At 37.5% G+C, this 21684-nt stretch overlaps 1 protein-coding gene and 1 pseudogene across 1 annotated transcript in view; one reads left to right on the forward strand and one right to left on the reverse strand.

Moving 5' to 3' along the window:
• Positions 1–361: 361 nt before the first annotated feature.
• Positions 362–2798, reverse strand: LOC148742450 (52 kDa repressor of the inhibitor of the protein kinase-like; annotated as a pseudogene).
• A 13774-nt stretch (positions 2799–16572) lies between these two features.
• LOC111346380 (uncharacterized) overlaps positions 16573–21684 on the forward strand; it is an 87885-nt gene continuing 82773 nt past the window's right edge. The window contains exons 1-2 of the mRNA XM_088747485.1: positions 16573–16592; positions 17030–17101. Coding sequence (XP_088603611.1) covers positions 16573–16592; positions 17030–17101 — 92 coding nt within the window. The remainder of the gene's footprint in view (positions 16593–17029; positions 17102–21684) is intronic.

The following is a 21684-nucleotide window of genomic DNA, read 5'->3' on the forward strand; positions in this document are numbered from 1 at the left end:
CCGGACTTTTGTCTGGGATCTCTATTTGCTTATTCCGTTTACACTTGTATTACACCACACAAAAGAACTAAATTCGTCAATTGCCCAAGACATTGAGAAATAAGAGTCTCCATGAAGCGATTAAAAAGAGAAGTAACTCTGTTGCAAGTCTAAGGGAGAAATCGAGGACAGAAGATATTGATAAGGCAGAAAAGTCGGATCTTACTCTTGATTTTCGTAGAGCAGTTTTGGACTTCCTTTCAACAGATCGTTTTCCCCGGTAGGGTCGCGAGATGACTTTTTCTGTGAATTTACAGGCCCGTAGGCTAGTTTTTTTATTGGTGGGTTCTTTTTCGCTGAAAACGAACCTTTAATGTTAAACTTAACGTTGTTGCAAAAGATTTTCCAGTTGAAGTCGACGGGGATGTAGCCCAGTATAACAGTCTACTACAGTGTCCAAGTCCACAGGGGTAGTGTAGTGAATGTACAAAAGCGCAAGATGGGACAAGCGATCTTTTCCCATCGATGCACGCGTGTAGTTATTCAGTCGTCGCAACGTGCTTGCGCTTCGTTTGCATTGGCACGATGTGACTGGAATTGTGCGGGAAATTTGGAGAGGAATGCTAATATTTGGAAAGAGGGCAGCATCACAATCTTTAATTGCCACAGCAGGTGAAGCTGGCCATAATTGCGGTTCCATTGCTAAGTATCGACTTTTCCATGCATCGCGTAAGTTTCATTTCGAGCAACTCAGGGGACGGGAGATCATTAGTGTAAGTGGTAACAACTGTATTGAGGTTGACATTTCTTGAACAGAGAACACTTGGAACAAGGCCAATTAGCGATATTGCAACTTTTGCCGAAGGCTAAAACTGCTCTTCGATTCACATGATAATGTGGTCAAGTAAAGGAATCGCCACGTTTCTTTGGTGATTCAAAGGCTTCTTATCATAAAAATTATCGTCTTTTCTTTCCTTTCCACAGTCGTCACATTTGCAGGTATAGTGTCACGTTTTCACAACTAGGGTTTCAGTAATATTTTTTGTACGTGCGAGATATGTTTTAAGCCGGTCAAATTATTTGTGAGTAGGCCACTAAGTGGACCTTTCCAGGCAGTGGGGGTGGGGGGGTCGTCCGAATCCCCCAAATCCCCTCAGCCTACGGGACTGATTTAAATAGCATCTTTGTCACGAGACTCATAAGAGAGTTCAATGTTGCTTTTCATTGGTTGCCGGCCTGACCGCATCGACACGCGCTTTTAAAAATGAGGCGTGAAAACTGTGTATTTCTTAAAGAGTGTAGATTTTCGTGAGGAGTCGAAGGTCCAGGGTAAAATTTCCAGGGCTCAAAAATGTCAGCCATCTATCTCATTTTATTCTTTACTCGTTTAATTCATTTTCTTTTTATCATTACTTATTTTTCCTTTTGCGCAGAGAGGTTTATAAATTTGTGGAGATTCGCACCTAGATCGCGCAAACGAACCTCGGCTTATTTCTGGTGGCCGTTTCAGTTATCAAGAAATACTTTTTGGCGATGACTTTCGACGGCAGAAGTGTTTTAAAAGGAAAGGTAGTTACGCACAAAAGCGTGTAGGGTTTTAACGAAATCGAATTAATTAGTTCTGTCCAACTTCACTAAAGATCGATTCCCTCGGGAACCAATAAGAATATCGGAAAAGCCTCACATGCTTTTTTAGCCTTTTATCTGCTGAGTGATACAGTCCAGTCCGTTTGGATGTCCGAGGTAACGCGAAGGATGGTAATTCAGTCAACCAAACACCGTCAGTGTTGTCTTTAAAGGCTTGCACGTGCCTACCAGAACAAAACCTATCAAAAATTTTGTTGTTTTCACAATGTATACGTTATAAGCGCTAGCTTTACAATGATATGTAGTTTTTCACGATTCTCAGAATAAGTCATGTCATAAGCGCTAGCTTTGCATTGATACGTAGTTTGTCATGGTTTCTTTTGAAGAAGCGCGCGTGGGACGATTTTTCAATCCAGCGAAAAAATCTAGTTGATTCTCAGAATAAGTCCGTCTTAACTGTTTCAGTTTTGAGGAGTGGTAAAGGCTGTTTTTCTCATTTTCCCAAAGACATGTGTCGATTGATTTACTTAGGAGATGATATACACCTAGTGTGTACGTTGAGGCGAATATTACCGGCCGAGAATGGCTTTTTAAAAGTGCAAACAATCAGAAGCCTGGAGGCTGACTTTTCGGTACCGGTCTTTGAATCCAAAGATTCCCCTACATGTAAAAGTGTTTATAACGGGCAGTAAAAATGATAAGATCTGAAAAGCCTTCAAATCATTTGAAAGTTACCGGTGGGCTGCGCTTTTGATGTTTGGCGTCAAAATCTTTCTTTGTTGAGAGTTTAATTTGGGAAATGTGAACATCGTTTGTGTCGTAGTTGAATAAAAAGTGTCCTTGATTAGAAATCAAATTAAAAGTGGTCATAAAACCATTGGATCCGCCAGTGGAAAACATTACTTGAACTCGACAAAGAACCCGATGGAAACACTTGTACTGCTAGAAGGAAAAAAAAAAGAAAAGGTCAGTTCAGATCAGCTATATTCGAATAGTCTCTAGTTATTTCGGTCAAGTGAATTCCTTTCGCATCTTGATCACTATCTCAGAAAGAATTTAGTTTGGATGCCGCATGAATATAACCTGACAGTGACATGCACTAAAATGTTAGAGTGGGTTTTAAGGATCAGAGTATCCCATTTTATCACATTTTTAGCGATAGTCTTTTCTTCAGCAGCACACTCGGACGGAAGCGATTTCATTAGTGGAGATCCAAACCGCCGCAACTCCATTGTCCTTCATAATACGCTGACGCCTGATTTTTAAATTGTGGCTGATTGACACCCCTCCTTACCAAATTATTAGATGGAGTCTCTTGTTTTCTTAGATCAGCCATCCTGCAAAGAAAGTCTTGCTGATTCTTGGAATTTGTCCGTCACGACTGTTTTGGCTTTGGAGACCAGCTAAGGGCTGAGCTAATTTTAAAAATAAGATAGTACTGTATCCCACCATTTAAAAAATAAGATAGTATCCCATAATTTTCAAAAACCAGATAGTATCCCAGAAATACTCGTCACCCTCGAATGGGTGAGGGCATGATAAGCACCCAGTGTGGGTTATTCTCTCACCTGCTTAGCGAAGAAAACATTCCAATTATAAGGAGCGAAAAGATCGTGTCTCCCAATAATTTTCGATGAAATAAGCCATTTAACATTTTCAGAGTATGCGTGCGGGCGAAAATTTCAACACCGAGAATGACTTAAAACTGAGTATATTAGAGATATTTGGAGGCTAACTTTCCAGTCCTAAGATCCAAAGTGTCCTCGAGATCCAGAACTGTTTGTGACGAGCAGTTAAAATAGTGAGATCTGAAATACCTTACTTGAAACCGTTTGACGGCCACCGATAGGCTTAGATAAATTTTACTGGCATATTTTTGGGAATAATGATCAACACACTTCTGGCATGAATATTAACATTCTTGAGCGTAAAAATACCAAAAGCGTTTCTCTTACTTTTACTGAAAAACACGTGTTTGGGGTTCTTTTCAGAAAATACGTTTTAATTGACGTTTCTCAGTACTACTTTTCTCACACTTTTTAGACTAGGTTACCTTATTAAAAGCCTGGTTACTGCCTCACGTATTCAATAAGAGATAAATACGTGTAGGCTAAGAATTGGGTCGAATAAAACGACAGTTTTTTGTAAGAAGTTACTGTAAGCCGCTTTGAACACCCTTGTTATAATTACCTATCGGTGGTTTTAGGCATGATGCTACATTTTGAGGGGTGACGTTGAAAAATATGATGCTCAAAGTTTCGAATATGATATATCTGGCCTTAATCACTGATTGGCTGTTTTTTTACGGTTGGCGTTAAAATCGTTCTTCTTTGAAAGGTTAAGTTTTCTGAGGTTTGACCTCTGACTTGAACCCCATTTCGACTCTCTATGGCGGGACTGCTGAATATGCCTGTTTCGTTGCGTGTGATCAGGGAGCTTTCGTGAATGGCTGCGACTTTTATATCTGTGGAACGAATCGTATTTCCAAGTTACTTTACAGGCTCTTTTATTACTATTTCACGCTAAACACTGATGTATTTTCTTTACTAACTATCATTGAGCAGAATGCGCATTGTCAAAACGCACAATTTTTTTTGCGCAATTTCGACTAAACATCTTCAAACTGAAATGGATAGAGGTTCCCTTTCGCCAGTTTTCAAAATGAAAATCTTGTGAAAATTGCTCACCCAAGGCACCCAAGTTTACGGTTTCAAGAAAATTAACGGTGTGGATTTAAAAAAAAAAAACAGTGCGTGAGAAAATATGGGTCAAAAAACCTTGTGAAATATTTTCACTTCCTTGCCATGCAGTTACATTAAGAGTACTGCGGCTTGGCTAATCTTATTGTTAGTTTAATTTGTGTATTAGTTCCTTTCCATGTTGTGGGGAAATTAAATAGGTTTCGGGCGCATTAATCATTACGTAGATCGGTTTAATTGGTCTAATTAACTTGGTCACAAAAGTTTCTGTTCTACTACATATAATTGTTAATTAATATCATTTAATCTTGCGCGTCAGCTCAATGTGCACTCTACTGTTATGTCTATCGGTTTCTGTCATCCCGATCCGTCCTTGGTCTTCCTACTAGAATTATCACACTTCTATGAAAGTTGTTTCACTATTTTATGACTAGAAGTGAAATAATTTTAAACCTCTTTCATCATATCAACATTTCTTAAGTTACCTTAGCAAAGCAATATAGTTGAGAACTCAATTACTAAGTACAGTACAATGTTGGCTCCAAATGTGCAGCATCATAAGCTCATGATCATTCGACCATCATGTAGGTAATCAATGTCAAACTCGCTCAGATCTGTATACTAAGAAAGAGAACTTTTTTCAATATATTGATTGAATTAATTCATGATCTTTCAACAAGAGGTCTATCAAGAGGTCTTGTCACATAATTGATTTCTACTCAATTTGCCCATTTTTTGAATGTCCATTTACAATGTCATAAAATTTTCACTTTCTAAAAATAAAATTTTGTTCGGAACCTCATTTTCGACCGTTTCGCGAAGAGGTATGGGACGGGTTACCTCCCATAATGTTGAAGTCCTTTGGCAGTCAAAAAAAGAGAGGGCTCAAAAGCATCTCCCTTAGCTTTTTCGCGTCTACCTCAACACCAATCTTTTGAAACTGTTCACTGATTCCATATACGTCACTTTGGAAAAATTGTGGAAACTGTTGGGAGCCACATGCATGTACAAAGTAAAGAGAAGCTCTCTTGGCAGGATACATATTGTAGTTTTGTCAGATTTTGATGAAAATTGGCCAGAATCAGTTCTTCGAAACATTTCCTTTTGTCCTACTTCAATAAAGATTCTCTCGAGAACCAATTGAAATATTGGAAAAGGCTCACATCCTTTTTTAGCCTTTCATCAGCTGAGCGATACAGTTTAGTTTGTTTGGATGTCCGCGGTAACGCGAAGGCTGGTAATTCAGTTAAACAAACACCATCAGTTTAAAGGCTTGCACGTGTCAACCAAAATAAGACCTCTCAAAACTTTTGTTATTTCAGAGTCTATACGTCATAAATGCTAGCTTTACAGTAATATATTCGAAATCGAAAATCCGGCGAAAAAATGTAGCGGATTCTCAGAATTAGTCCGTCTTGACTGTTTCGGTTTTGAAGACTAGTAAAGGCTGAGAAAATTTTAAAAGTAAGAGAGCATAAGGTTTCTTTAATTTCATTTTCCCAAAGACATATGTCAAGTTATTTTCTTAAGAGATGATATACACCTAGTCTGGGCGATTCTTCTTCCTGCTAGACGGATGGAATGTTTCCCAAACCACAGTTCTCAGAAATAAGCCAGTTAACATTTTCTAATTACGCTTTTAGTCGAATATTGTAATACCGAGAATGAATTTTTAAAAAGTGAATATGATCGGAAACATGGAGACTGGCTTTTTACTCTTTAGATCCAAAGATTCCTTGAGATGCGATCGTGGGATCTCAGACCGTTACGCAATATTGTTGAAAATTTCCTTAAAAATCTGTCTAGAGAGATGTCAGCCTTAAAATTGGTTCAAGGTCAACATAAAGCTCTAACTCCTGAACTCGAAAATTTTATATGCAATAACGGGCAAGGCCTCTTAGCTTAAATAACCTCAATTGGCCGCACGAAAAGGTGCACTACATGAGAAATGTGACCATCGCTTGTGTCACAGTTAAATAAAAAGTCTCCGTGATGGAGAGTTAAATTAAAGTCGATCATAAAATCATTACGGGGAAAAATAACCCAAAGGGCAAAAAAAATTACTTGAGCACATTTAACGGTGAGAGACGATCAACTTCCACGATTTACAGCGTAAGAGTAATTTTCTTCCGATACATCGCTGATATATCTTCCTAAAATATCTCAACAGCGATATGACAAAGAGCGCACATCTTAACCATTCTTGCCAAAGTGGCGGCAATAAAATATTTCACGGAGGTGGGAGTGGCTTTTGAGGAGGACTATGATCTCCACTTCACTGTCGACTTACTTATTTCTGTAGCTATTTAAAACAGTCGTCGATGATGAATGAGGGTAAATCATCCGTCTAAATAATACTTCTACCAAAGAGTTTTATCTTGGCTGGTTGTATAACGATTCCCAATGCAATTCATATTCAACAAAAAAACCCTTTCCTCAAACCTACTCGACCAATGTTGTTTGTCTCAGACGAGAAAGGAAGCTAAAGTTAACTAATCGATAAAAAGAAGTATCGTATTTCTCTTTTTATGTGTAAAAAGCATATAAAAAAGCTGAGTTTTACGGAGTTTTGCAGTTTGTCAAGCCAAGTTTTATTGATTGAACGTAGACCTTCCAGACGCGATCACTGATTCTAACCATACACTGGATATGACTATCACTAGCAATTATAACCACACCGTCTGTTCGGTATATGTCGACCACGATCTAGGAATCTCAGACAGTATATGACAAAGAGCGCAAAGCTTAAGCGGAACATCAGTTGAACTCGATTAAAAACTTGTTGGAAACACTTGCAGTGCAGCAAGAAACTACGACGGCTTTCTTAATTTTAATGACAATATTTAGATAGGAACGAATACCAAACAATTGCTTCAGTTTTAAGTTAAATGGAACCTCAATTCGACGACCTTATGAATTTCAAAAGTTACTTTACTTAACAGTTCGATTTGTAAAAGCGAAAAAACAGGTGAATTTATTCAGTTGTGTTTGAATGATCTCTAGTTATTTAAGTCTAGTGAATTCCTTTCCCATCTTGATCGCTATCTCAGAAATAATTCGGGTGTAGTGCGAATATAATCTAACAGTGACATCCACTGAAATATTAGGCCAGGCTTCAAAGATCAGAGTATGCCATTTAATTACATTTGTGCAAGCGTCTCTCATACTTTTAGTGATCGCCATTGATCTAGCAACAGAATCGGATGGAAGCGATTCAGTTTGAGGTTATAGAATAGAGAATCCACTGAACGGCAACTCTGCTGTCCTTTATAATACAATGACGCCTGGTTATTAAACCGTGGCTGATTGACATCCTTCCTTACCGAAATATCAGTAGGAGCCTCTGGTTTGCTCAAATCAGCAATCCTGCAAAAAGATAGTTGCTGATTCTTGGAATTTATTTGGAATGACTGTTTCGGTTTTGGAGACTAGCTTAGGGCTGAGTTTAATGAAAAGATAGTATGACGTTTCTTTTAGTATCCCAGAGTCAAATGTCACTTTATTCGCGGAGGGGATGATATACAACCAGTCTGGGTGATTCTCTAATCTACTGGGCGAAGAAAACATTCTAAAGGGCGAAAATATGGTGTGTGTCCTAACCATTTTAATGAAATAAGCCATTTCACTTTTTTAGATTATGTGAGTGGACGAAAAATTGTAATACTGAGAATGACTTCGAATTAAGTATATTTAGAAATATTTGGAGACCGGCCTTCCATTCTTCAGATTCAGAGTCCGAGAAATCCAGAACTGTTTGTGACGTACAGTGTAAAAAGGGGAGATCTGAAAGACCTTAACTGAAATCATTTGGCGGTCACTGCTTAGATAATTATGCTGGCATAATTTTGGGTATAATGCTTTGATTGGAGGAGCGAGAATAATTCCGGCATAATAACTGAAGTTCTTAAGCGTAAATGCGTCAAACCATTTACGCAATTCTGTTGAAACTTTTCCTTAAACATCTTTCTAGAACGATGTCAGCCTTCACAATGATTCAAGCTCAATATAAAGCTTTTAATTCCGGAACTTGAAAATTCTATATACAATAGTGGAAAATGCCTCTCAGCTTAAATGACCTCAATTGGCCACACGAAGAGGTGCACGACATGGGAATTGTGACCATTGCTTTTATCGCAGTTAAATAAAAAGTCTCCTTGATGAGGAGTCAAATTAAAATTGGTGGTAAAATCATTTCCAAGTTGGAGAAAATAACCCAAAGGGACAAAAAAAATACCTTTGCACAATTATTAACGATGAGAGACGGTCAACTTAGATGATTTATAGTTCAGCATAAAAGTAATTTTCCTCCGATACACCCCTCACTCCCTGATATATCTTCCCAAAATATCTTTACGGCGTTATGATATGAGCGTGATTTATAGCTTAAGCGAAACATCACTTGAATTCGATTTGATTGGAAACTGAATCCAAACTATTGCTGTTTGGAGTAAATGGAAACTCAAACCGACGACTTTCTTAATTTCATGTTACTTTTATACATGATGGCAGTCCGATTTGCTAAAGTAGATCCAAAGAGACCTCGAGATCCAGAGCTAACGAGCAGTAAAAGTAGTGAGATCTGAAACACCTCAATTGAAGATATTTGACGGTCACTGATAGGCTCAGATAGATTATACCGGCATAATTTTGGGTATAATGCGTTAGGCTGAGGATCGAGCTTGATTACGGCATAATTACTAAGATTCTTGAGCATATATGCGTCAAACTCCTTTGCAAAAATTTAGAGAGGTCTTGAATTATTTTTAAATGTAATACTACTATCAGAGAATCTTATCTTATCTTCACAAGTTGTAGGGCGCCTCCTACTTGATTTTCAATTAAAAACATTTTTCGTCAACTAATCAACCAATTCCGTTTTTGCATATTTCCTCGAATAAGCGCCCGGTCGCCCCTTCAAAATCATCGACCGAAAAAAGTGGAGCTTTTTGGAATAAGGGTACTACATAGAAGTGGTGACTTATTTACAAACTATTAGCCTGTGCTGATTCAGGAGTTGTTGAAGCTTAAAAAGTTATAGATAAAGTGGCAATAGAAACAGGTTTTATTTTTATTTAAGGAGGCGTGGAGGGGGAATGTATTATAACCTAGTACTGAACGCTTTCTCAAAAAGGAATGTTTTGAGTCTTTCTTGGTAGTAGCAGGGCTGTTACAGGGTTTGATTGTGAACGGCAAGAGTACCATAAGGCAGGAGTAGCATGAGCAAAAGCACTATCCCCAAGTGTAGAGCAGGTGACCTTGGAAAGAACAGAAGATATTTTGTAGACTAGCAATGAGCATAGTTGGAGGCAGGTTTTTGAGATAACAAATATTCGATTGTTGAACGACTTAAAATCAGAAAGAAGAAAATTTTAATTTGAACTCTGAACGATATAGGAAGCAAGTGTAGGTCTATCAGAGCCGGTGTAATACGTTAAAATTTCGGAACACATTCCATTGAATGTGCCTGTTTCGTTGGGTGTGATCAGGGAACTTTTGTGAACGGCTGTGACCTTTATTTCTGTGGAACGAATCTTTTTGTCATGTTGCTTTGGAGGCACTTCTATTAATATTTCACGCCAAACATTGCTGTATTTTCTTCACTGGCTATAAACTTCGCGTAAAAGTGACCAACATTTAACTCATATAACCTGTTCCGGTGTCCATGATACGATGTGGTATTTTTGATGATCTAAACTCTAAGTTTCAGGCAAACAGGTAGTTAAAATTAATTCTGTCCTACGGCAGTTTTTTAAGAGTTTGGAAAGCATTCTCTTTGTCACATTTTTTTCATCATATTCACAGCATGCATCTTACGATGTTTGCCGTTTTTAAGACACTTGTCCACGCTAAGGAAATTGAAATCAAACATTGGAGCTTGTCTTTACAACGATCAGCCTTAGGTCTGGAATCATCAGTCACTGTCGAAAACTGCAATAATCAATTCCTCGTGCATTGTTACCTGCGCCATGTGTTATCGACAAGTCAACGTTCCACATTTTTTGAGAGCATTGACTGAGCGTTAATTACAGAAATTACCTTGTTTTTGGCTAAGATTTTTCTCATAAAATGAATTGAAGGCAGTTTGAAATTTTAAAACTTTACTTCTATACTTGGCAGTCTATAATGTATTCACTTGGGCCCCATTGTACCTAAATTATAGAAATTTCACATTTTATTTTGTTGAACCGATGCCGAGTTAATAATATGGGTAAAAAAACCTTGTGAAGTGTTCTCACTTTCTCAGCATGCGGTTACATTACGAGTCCCTCGGTTCGGTTATTTCAATCCTTTTCAATTTTATTTGTGAATTAGTTGCGTTATACGTTGTAGGGAATTAAATAGGTTTTGGGCGCATTAATCATCATGAGACTCAGTAAGTCTTCTTTTTTACTTGGTTCGTAATTTCGACCCAAGACTTGGTTTACTAATTTTGATTGATATTATTTAATCTTTCGCGGCAGCTTAGAGGGTTGTCCGAAATCACGGATCATAACGATTCGTAAAACTGAATTGTCGATTTATGCTATCCGCGCGGGTTGTGTAATTTATTCACGAGTCGAAGAAAAAAAACCTAAACTGGCATAACTGTTAAAATTTATACAAATCATGAAAAGGTCTGAGCGACTGCGGCCATACTGGGGTCCATCTCAAGGCGATCTCCGGTCATCGCAGTGAAGCAAGCCTCAGAAATTACATCGTCCCCTTCGAGTGAACAACTAAGAGCTTGAATAAAGGCTGGTAGTTTCTAAATAAACTGTTTGGGGCTGCGTCGGTGGGGGTAACGAAATAATTTGAATATATCAACAAAGTTGAAATGGTAAGTTGGCCACCGTTACGATTATAAAAGCTGACGTTTCGAGCGTTAGCCCTTCGTGGTAGCGAAAGGGCCAACGCTCGAAACGTCAGCTTTTATAATCGTAACGGTGGCCAATTTACTATTTTAACTTTGTTGATATAGTCAAACTAAGAGCTTGCTCTGATAACTTTTCTGATGCGCTAAGTGGGAGGCCGAATCAGTCACTGTAGCCGAGTTTTACGGCGCTATAATCCCGAGCAATTTTCATGTTCCTTTGAATCCAGCTGTTGTCCATTCATAAAACACACGCCTCGAGCATTTTGTTCTCTAATTCATCATGTGAAAAAACTTGCAAGTTTCTGTGTATCAGCTTTAATTCGGCCGGATTTCACTTAGAACAATTCACTGAACACTAAGACTAAAAACTTGCGGCAAGCGTTAAATTTGAACTGCCGCGCTACAAATATATTTTATTTCTTCTCAAGAAGTGGGAAAAACACTCGACTGCGTCTCGTGTTTCTACCCACATCTCTTGCCGTGTTCACCGGGGATTCTATGAGCTCTGAAAAGAGCTCCTGATTAACACGCTGCTTTTCTTTAATGATGTACATGACAGAATTTTAAATTTTTGAGAAGATCTTGCTGTCTCTGTTGCTGCAGCAAACGAAGAGTGTTACGATTAACCCGTTGTGATAAACGTTTCCAATGCTTACGTTTCCGAATTCTCTCAATTATAAAGCTTGCGAAGGCCGTATTGAAAGTGCGGTTGTCAATTTTTAGACCTCCTACAGCAGAGAAAATTTTCAGAAGTCCTCCTGAATCATAGGAGAAACCTTTCCATATGCTAACTGTGGAGTTTCACGAATAGTTCATCAGATTTGGTCAGCCTGAAAATCAGCTTCCATACTGAAGAGCATCTAAAATTGCCATCTTTTAAAGCAGTTTCGGTAATGGTTATAGAAACTGCAGAAAACAAACTTCACTATAAATTCGTTTACTTAACCCTCTTGTACAAAATGCATATCCTGGCAAATAGCTAAGGCAACTAGTTTTTTTATTAAAAGTGAAAAACGTAGGCGCGCCCACAGGGGGAGTTGCTCTCCTACCTCTTTTCTACATGGCAATTTTCCTGAATCAATGTTCCTTTCCCGTATCACTTCATTTGAAGTTGAGTCTTACATATCTCAAATGGGCAATGACAAGTCTATTGGCCTTTGCAGTTTTCCAGTCAGATTGCTAAAAATTCCTAAAACCGATATTTCTCCACTTCTTTCATCCCCAACTAATGATTCTTTTCTCTGGAATTTTTCCAAATAAACTTGAATTGGCAAGAGTTCCTCCAGTTTTCAAGAAAGGCTCTGGACAAGACAAAGATAATTGTAGGCCAATATCAGTGCTACCTGTTTTAAGCAAAATATATGAAAAAGCTATATATAAGAGCCTCTATGGTTATCTTGAATGCCATAATATTCTCTACTCACTTCAGTTTGGCTTTAGACAGTAGTGTTCAACTAGTCCCACACTTTTAGGTATCACTGAATCTATTCGTTACTCAATTGACCACAATGAGTTTGGCTGTGGTATTCTCATTGTTTCAAAAATTTTGATAAGGTAAATCATTTAATTCATTCTTTGACTAAAATCTGACATGGAAGAATCATATTGATGAGCTCTACCTAAAACTGTAATAAAGTGTAGGAATCTTCTCAAAATTGAGGTACTATGTTGACACTGATATACTTCATATGCTTTATTATTAGTTAATCTACCCCTTTCTCACTTATGGTATCCTAGTTTGGGGTTTAACCTATCCCACTTATTTAAAGCCAGTGATTACTTTACAAAAGCGTATACTCAGAATTAAGACATTTTCTGAACCAGCATCACACTCAGAACCACTACTGAAATCTCTCAACCCTCTTAAATTTCTCTGATATAATTGATCTTGAGATTCTTTCTTTTGTTTATCAGTGGTCCCAGAAAAAAACTCCTTCCTGTTTTACTAATTACTTTAAGCCAATATCTTCTGTCCATTCACATTATACATGTCAATTACTGAATGAGAACCTGTTTGTAAACCCAATTCAAACAACTCAATATGGTATTCTTCCCTGCGTTACACTTGTGCCACACTCTGGAATTCATTACCAATTAATGTTAAACAAATCTTTCCCTTTTTCAATGGTTAAAAGGGTGTTAAATAGTTTGTGTAAATATCTTTTATTCTTAATAGTTAGTAAATTGTTAACACTGTATTCCCTTGGTTTGAATTTTTTGTTCTGGGACACCCACTCGATTAGTTCTTAAAACTATTTGGGTGCCCCAAACTCCACACAACTAACAAACGTATTCAAATATTCTTTTCCTCCTCTCCTTTTTCAATTGTTAGATATCCTTAGTTACAATCATGAATCATAAAATAATTTTAGTTTCTTTTTTTCCGTTCTCCTATTGTACCGTATTCCTTATAATAATATTTGTAACACTACTGTAATAATTATAATCTTCTCCAGTACACTGTATTCAAGTGAGTTTAAATAAATTGATTGATTGAATTGATTGATGGATTCAAACCCTAAATTCTATAGTTTCTTTTCCATATCTAGCATGGAAGGTTTCAAAAGACATCCAACAAAGATTACTTAGACAGGAGAATGCTGTCAAAAATCCTTTGCCTACTTTATAGCACACTGAAACACGCCCAAGTAAAAAAGGAGAATGTGAGAAAGTGATAAGGAGAGGAAGTGCGCTTGTTAACATCTGGACATTTCTGACCACAAGATACAAACAATTATGGAAAATGAAGTAAATAAATAGATAATAAATATCGCTGGCTTTTTTTGAACACTTGGTATTTTACCCTTGATGCTCAACAAAAAGCTAAACTCGATTTCTGTGGAGACCGAAACCTTGATGTCTGTTTTTACGAGAGTTAGCTCTACTTAAATGAATTCAAAGGGTATCTAATTCTGTGGTATTTTGATGAAACTTGGCCAGAACATTCGTTGAAATATTTTCTTTTGCTCAACTTTAATATAAATTCCCTTGGGAACCTATAGAAATACGGAAAAAGCCTCACATCCTTTTTTTAGCCTTTCATCTGCTAAGTGCTACAGTCCAGTTTAATCAGCAAGCAGTTGGATCACAGTGAAGTACTGTGGATTGGTTATTTCAATATTTTTCAATTTAATTTGTGTGTTAATTGCCTTCTATGCTGTAAGGATTTAAATAGGTTTTAAGTGCATTAACCATTACATGACTCAGTAATTTGTCTATTTTACTTGGTTTGAAAACTTCCCCAAATACTTTTCATTTCACCAAATTTAATTAATGTAATTGGTAATTGACATACGATATGATTGAATTGGATATTATTTCTTAAGTGTACTCTACTGTACTGTTACATGTGTGTCATCCCTATCCATCCTTAGTCTTGTTATTAGAATTATTACACTTTTCTGAAATTTTTTTCACTTTTTGAAGAGTAGAATTGAAATTATTTTAAGCCACCATGATATCGACATTTCTTTAAGTTAACGCAATATATCTGATCTAACACAATCAATTAGCACAGTACTATGTTGGCTCCACATGTGTGAATTGCAGGTCATTCGACCATCATTAACCCTTGTAAAAGGTGAATCATTTTAAAACTCATGCCAGGAACAGCAATTATCTAAAAAGAAAATTGTTGGCTTTTGTTCCTGTTTATCTAGGCAGTCTTTTATGAGTTGCAAAACATTTTCAATAGATGAAAACTTGGTTCCTTTACACAGCTTCCAGCTTATCATACTTCCCTCCTCATCAGTTAAGAACAATAAATAATTAGCTTCACCCATCTCTTATTAGACCAAAATCCAATATTTGAAGACAGTTTAAACGTATGATCACACTTAGCCACTTTCTGGCTATCATTTGACACATTCTCTTTGAATACAGACGCTCCTTCTCAAAATAATTCCTGGCTATGCAAAAGGCTAATTGATTTTCTCACCTAGTTGTTGAAATCTTTGGTCAAACTCTGGAGAACAAAGACTAACGCTTCAAGTTTTGTTCCATGCAGAGATATAAGCTTCTTTTCATGAGATTTATAAAGCTATGCAGTTCTCTCGTCACTCCAGCCTTGTGAAATAAGACGAATGGAATTGGCAATATACCTTTAACTTGTGGCAAAACAGAAGGATCATGAGCAAATATTTGGCGTCTCCGGTCACAAACGTATACTTTATGGTTCATCCCATTTTATTCTCCCGTCCTTCCATCTTGTAGCTCTAAGTGACTGATTCACTCCAGAACATTCTGCGAAATTGGGACAACATAAGGTCAAATTCGAAGAAACACTTAATGATACCATGGTTTGACATTACGTACAACGTAATCTTCTGGATTACTGGATATTAGACTTCTTTGATCACTCATGATAACCACACCATGTTACAACCATATTAAACTCGCATGAATGAATGCTCAAAACAAGCTGTATAAATCTGTAACTTGCTTCCGAAATTGGAATGCTGTAGGCGTAAGAGCAGCCCAAGATGTTGAAAGCCACTAAAAGACACCCAGCTTTGGTAAAACACTTCATTTCTTGTGATAAAACTACGGATTTATGAACCCGTTCGAGACTCACTCAGTCTCTGACTTAAAGGAGATACCGCTGGCGGAAGTTTAATTGAGCCTGCGCTCGCTCGCTTTGACTTCCGCTTGAACCGGAAGTGAAACTATAACTTACATCCACGAGAACCACGAGAACCACGAGAACCAGAGAACTACAGAGAATTACACAATACCGTGACTGACTAAGAGTTAATACGTATATAAGAACGATCCTTCGCAGTAAAGCACTATTTGAGCAATAGTGGAAATCAGACCTGAAAAAAATTTCAGGCCTGTACGGGATTCGAACCACTGACCTCTGCGATACTAGTGCAGCGCTCTACCAATTGAGCTAACAAGCCAACTGGGAGCAGGCCATCAAATGAATTCGATATAAACCCGTAGATGATAAATCGAACAACAACAAACATATGAAACATATGAGTGAATATGTTTCACTATTGCTCAAATAGTGCTTTACTGCGAAGGATCGTTCTTATATACGTCTCATAACCGCAGTTCACTCATATGTTTCATATGTTTGTTGTTGTTAAGAGTTAATAATTAACTTGTTTGGACCGCTCACAATGAGTTGTTTACGCTGGGTATATTCATATGATATGAAAAAATAAAGAGACCTTCATAAAGAAAAAGTGGACACAAATCAATAGAACAATGTATGAAAAGCTTCAGTTTACCTAACAATCCGTTGTTAGTCTTTGATAAGCCAAAGATAATGTTGCTTCATTTTCGTTGTCAGCAACGAAAGTTTTATCGACGGGATTGTAAGCATTCTAGCCAAAGTGGCGGCAATAAAATATTTCGCGGAGGAGGGAGTGGGTTTTGAAGTGGACCATGATCTCTAATAAACTGTCGACTGACTCATTTATGTAGCAATTAAAACAGTCGTCGATGATGGGTGAAGGTGAGGGGGGGTGAGTGAGGAGGATAATCGAAAGCCGGCGGGTTCATATCCTTCACGATGACACAAAAATCATAAAAGTCTAAATTTTCAAAAGGTAATTACTATTTGTTGCACCAGTCCAGAAAAATCTTGAATTATCTGTCTATATAATACTTTTACCAAAGAGTTTTATCTTGGCTAGTTGTATGACTAGTCCCACTTCTTATCTATCGAAAAAACCTTCCTTAAAACCTAATCGACCAATGTTATTTGTCTCAGGTGAGATAAGAAATTAAAGTTAACTGATATTTGTTAACGTGTAGGCCCATCCTTACCTGTGTATTTCCAGGTGAAAATCAAATCAGCAACTTTTGTGGCCCTCTCCACCTGGTCAGAGTCATATAAAGTTCTCAGCATTATCTAACAGTGCAAATCTAACTATCTGATGAAATGATTTCTTGTTGACAGGGACTTGTCCAATAATCAATTAAAGAACTTACCCCTGGGAATTTTCAACAGGACCACAGAGCTCTGGGAACTGTAAGTACCAACGAACAAAATCTTTATTTAATGCTGTAACATCCATGTGTGTAATGAGAGGAACTGAGGCAGTCTCAGGCACAATTCCATTACTTGCAATTGAAAAATATAAAGTCGGTGGAAAAAAAAAATCAACGGCGAGCAATAAAACATCGCCCGTCTAATTGCACATCCCCGCCACCAGTGTCCCCCAGTCCCTCCTCACTAACCCTGTTATCCACCAAACGAGGACGAGAAGCTGACCTTCTGGAGAGAAAGTGTGCACCATACACGTTCGCAGTACGAACTGTATGCAATAGGCTAGAGCCTGGATTGTTGAATCCCGATGGTGAACTCTTTCACCTCCAAGATCTCATTACTAATTCTCCTTACTGTCTGCCATACAATTCTTATCATGTAAGTTTAGAGAATTTGATATTGGATCAACTCCAAATCCCCTTATTGATATTTTTCTGTATTCCCAACACTTGTCTGCTTGATATTGTATTGATATTGTAAGCCGAGAAATTCTGTCTTGGTCACTCATGGGAGTGAAAGGGTTCAATTTTCCTGATAACAATCCACTTTATGTCAACAAAGCTGCCACTTATTTCAGCTTTTATCAGGGGACAGAAATACACCAAAAAAGTATCGGATTTCTCGTTTGGTGTGTAAAAGCATATCAAAAAAGTGATTTTTACGGAGTTTTGAAGTTTCTAGAGCCCAGTTTTATTTGATGTAGAATATCCGGAAGCGATCACCTATTGTAACCATACACTGGATATCACTTTCACTAGAAATGATAACCACACCGTCTGTTCTGTATACGTCCACCGCGATCCAGGGATCTCAGAAAATATATGATAGAGCGCACGGCATGTTATCACGATTTACAACTTAAGCGAAACATTACTTGAAGTCGATAAAGAACTTGATGAAAACACTTGCTCTGCAGCCCGGAGCATCGACGGCTTTCTTGATTTTATTGACAATGTTTATTTACTTGGAACGAATCCCAAGTAATTGCTTTTTATAGTAAATGGAAACTCAAATCGACGACCGTATGAATTTCGTAAGTTACTTCAATACATGATGACAGTTCGATTTGTAAAAGCGGGAAAAAAGTGAACAGATTCAGTTGTATTAGAATAATCTCTAGTTCTTTAATTAGTCTACTCAACTCCTCGCAGTTCCCATCTTGATCGCCACCTCAGAAATAATCTAGTTCGGGTGCAGTACGAATAAAACCTGACTGTGACATCCATTGCTTTTTTAGATCGGCCTTCAAAGTTCAGAGTATGCCATTTAATTACATTTTTGCAAGTGTTTCTCAAACCTTTAGCGATCGCCATTTATCTAGCAACAAATCCGGATGGAAGCGATTTGAGGTTATAGACTAGAGAATCCAAACTTCCGGCAACTCCATTGTCCTTCATAATACGCTGAAAACTGGTTTTCAAATAGTGGCTGATTGACACTCGTCCTTACCGAAATATCAGCTGGAGCCTTTTGCTCGCTCAAATCAGCAATCCTACAATAAAAAAAAAAAAAAAAAAATTTATGCTGATCTTGGAAACTGTACATTAATGACTGTTTCGGTTTCGGAGACTAGCTAAGGGCTGAGTTCATTTGAAAAAATTAAAGAGCACGACGTTTCTTTTAATATCCCACAGACATATGCCACTACTCGCTGAGGGGATGATATACACCCAGCCTGAGCGATTCTCTCATATGCTAGGCAAAGAAAACATTATAATTATGAGGAGCGAAAAGGTGGTGTTTTTCTCATGAAATAAGTATGTGTCCCTGAACTGCCGAGCAGTAAGAATAGTGAGCTCTGAAAGACCTTAATTGGAGCTATTTGACGGTCATTGATGGGCTCAGATAAATTATACCGGCATAATTTTGGGTATAATGCTATAGTCCGAGGGTCGAGTATAATTCCGACATAATCACCAAAATTTTTGAGCGTATACGTACTGAAATGCGTCAAACTGCGTTGCAAAAACTCAGAGAAGTCTTGAGCTGTTTGTAAATGTAGAACTTCTATCAGATAATCTTGCCCTAACAAGTTGCATGGCGAGTCCCACTTAATTTCAATAAAAAAAAATCTTCCGTCAAACCTAATCAACCAAATCTATTTACCGTATTTCCTCGAATGAGCGCCCTGGCTTTTCTTCAAAATCTTGGCTGAAAAAAGGGGAGCTTATTGGAATGAGAGTGTTTAATAAGAATGGCGACTTATTAAGAAACTACTAGCATGTACTGACTCAGCTGTAGTTGAAGCTTAAAAAGTTATACAGTAGATAAGGTGGCGATGGAAACAGGATTTTTTTATATTTATGAAAGCGAGGGAGGAGGGGGGAGGGAGGGGCGGGTTAAGTTGCAAGCTGTATCTAACAGTACATTTCAAACTTTCTCATGTGATGATTCCTTTTTAACTGAATAAGTAAAAGTGAACCGAGACTTTTTGCTATCTTATCGTAAGATTTCAGATGATTTTTAGCCCTAATGAGCAGTTTCTCTGAAAGCTCAGTCACGACATAAAAATATTGTCAAGATTGCTCACTTAAGATTGCGCTTTAAAGAAAATTAAAGAGTAGATTTAAAGAAGGACAAAAACAGAAAGAAAACGAAAGCAAAAAAAAAAAAGAAAAGAAAAAGAGAACACTGCGTGAAAACCCTGTGAGGTATCCTCTCTCTTCCTCAGCATGCGGTTGCATTAAGGGTACTGCGGTTTGCTTATTTCAACCTTTTTCAGTTTGTTTATTAGTTGCCCTCTATGTTGTGGAGGGAATCAAATAGGTTTTGGGCGCGTTAATCATCATGTAAATTGGTTAAATTGGTCTAGTTCACGTGGTCACACAAAGTTTTTGTTCTATTAAATATACCGTAATAGTTAATTGATATCATTTAATCTTGCGCGTCAGCTTAATGTGCACTCTATTGTTATATCTATAGGTTTTTGTCATCCCGAGCCGGCCTTGGTCTTTCTACTAGTACTTTTTTACCCTTCTCTGAAAGTTGTTTCACTGTGTTATGACTAGAGGTGACATTATTTTAAAACTCTTTCATCATATCAACATTTCTATAAGTTACCACAGCAACTCAATACTTTCTAAAGGTGAGATTTTGTTTCCAAACTTGATTTTGAACGATTCCTTGGAGAGGTAAAAAGCAGCCCACCTCTCATAATGTTGTAATCCATCAATAAAGAGAGGGGTCAAAAGGTTTTTCTTTAACTTTCTAAATCGTGTCCACCTCAACACCAATTTTTTTTCAAGTTATTCACTGATTCTATATGCATCACCCAGGAAAAATTGTGGAAACTGTTGGAAGCCATACGAATGTACAGAGTCGAGAGAACCTCTCTTGACAAGATACATAGATCTGCATTTTGAACGGAATAGCATACACACCTCTGAAGTGCTTTTCAAAGCACATTATTGTGATACTGTGCGTTGTTTCATGTTGATGTCTATTCTAAACTTATTCCCTTATAGCCAGTTAACCCATTCACAACCCACTAATGATGTACACTGTTAAATTACCGCCTACCACACTTTTCATTTATGATTCATTTATCATTGTTGGCGTTGTATCAGTATTTCTGCTGGGAATTCTCATCCGTCGTATTTTAATTACTTGTGAGCGTTTGTAAACAGTTTGAAATTGTAGGGAGAGGTCACCCATCAATCATTCAGGGAGTAACCGAGTTAACATTGCATATGGATAACTGCAAAGTAATGTACTACACCAGGCCTGTCATCTTATCGTCCCCGTAAAAACCTCTAAAAGATGATGTGTTTCCCGATAATTTTCAATGAAATAAGCCATTTAACATTTTGAAAGTATGCGTGTGGGCGAAAATTGTAATACCGAGAACGACTTTAAATTAAGTATACTTGGAGACATTTGGAGATTAACTTTCTTGCTCTAAGATCCAAAGAGTCCTCGAGATCCAGAACTGTTTGTGACGAGGAGTGAAAATAATGAGATCTGAAATACATGAATTGAAACCGTTTGAAGGTTACCGATAGGCTTAGATAAATTTTACCGGCATAATTTTGGGAATAATGATAAACATACTTCCGGCATGAATACTAACATACTTGATCGTAAATGTGTCAAATGCGTTTCTATTACTTTTAAAAAGACGTTTTTGGGGTCCTTTTTACCAGATACGTTTCAAACGCCGTTTCTCAATACTACTCTTCTCACACTTTTTAGACTAGGTTGCCTTATTAAAAGCTTGGCTACTGCCTCACATACTCAATAAGACATGAATACGTGTAGCCTAAGAATTTGGTCCAATAAAATGATAATTTTTTAGTGCGAAGTTGCAGTAAGCTGCTTTGAACACCCTGTTATTATTACCTGTTTGTGGCTTAAGGCATAATGCTACATTTTGAGGGGTCACGTTGAAAAGTAGAATGCTCAAAGTTTCGAATATGATATATCTGGCTCCCATCCCTGATTAGCTGCTTATTTATGGTTGACGCTATAATCGTTCTTCTTTGAAGGGTTTAGTTTTCAGACGTTTAACCGCTGGCGTAAACACCATTTCGACACTCTACTGCGGGACTGCTAAATATGCCGTATTT

This window comes from Stylophora pistillata, chromosome 1 (assembly GCF_964205215.1).
Source record: "Stylophora pistillata chromosome 1, jaStyPist1.2, whole genome shotgun sequence".
NCBI lineage: Eukaryota > Metazoa > Cnidaria > Anthozoa > Scleractinia > Pocilloporidae > Stylophora > Stylophora pistillata.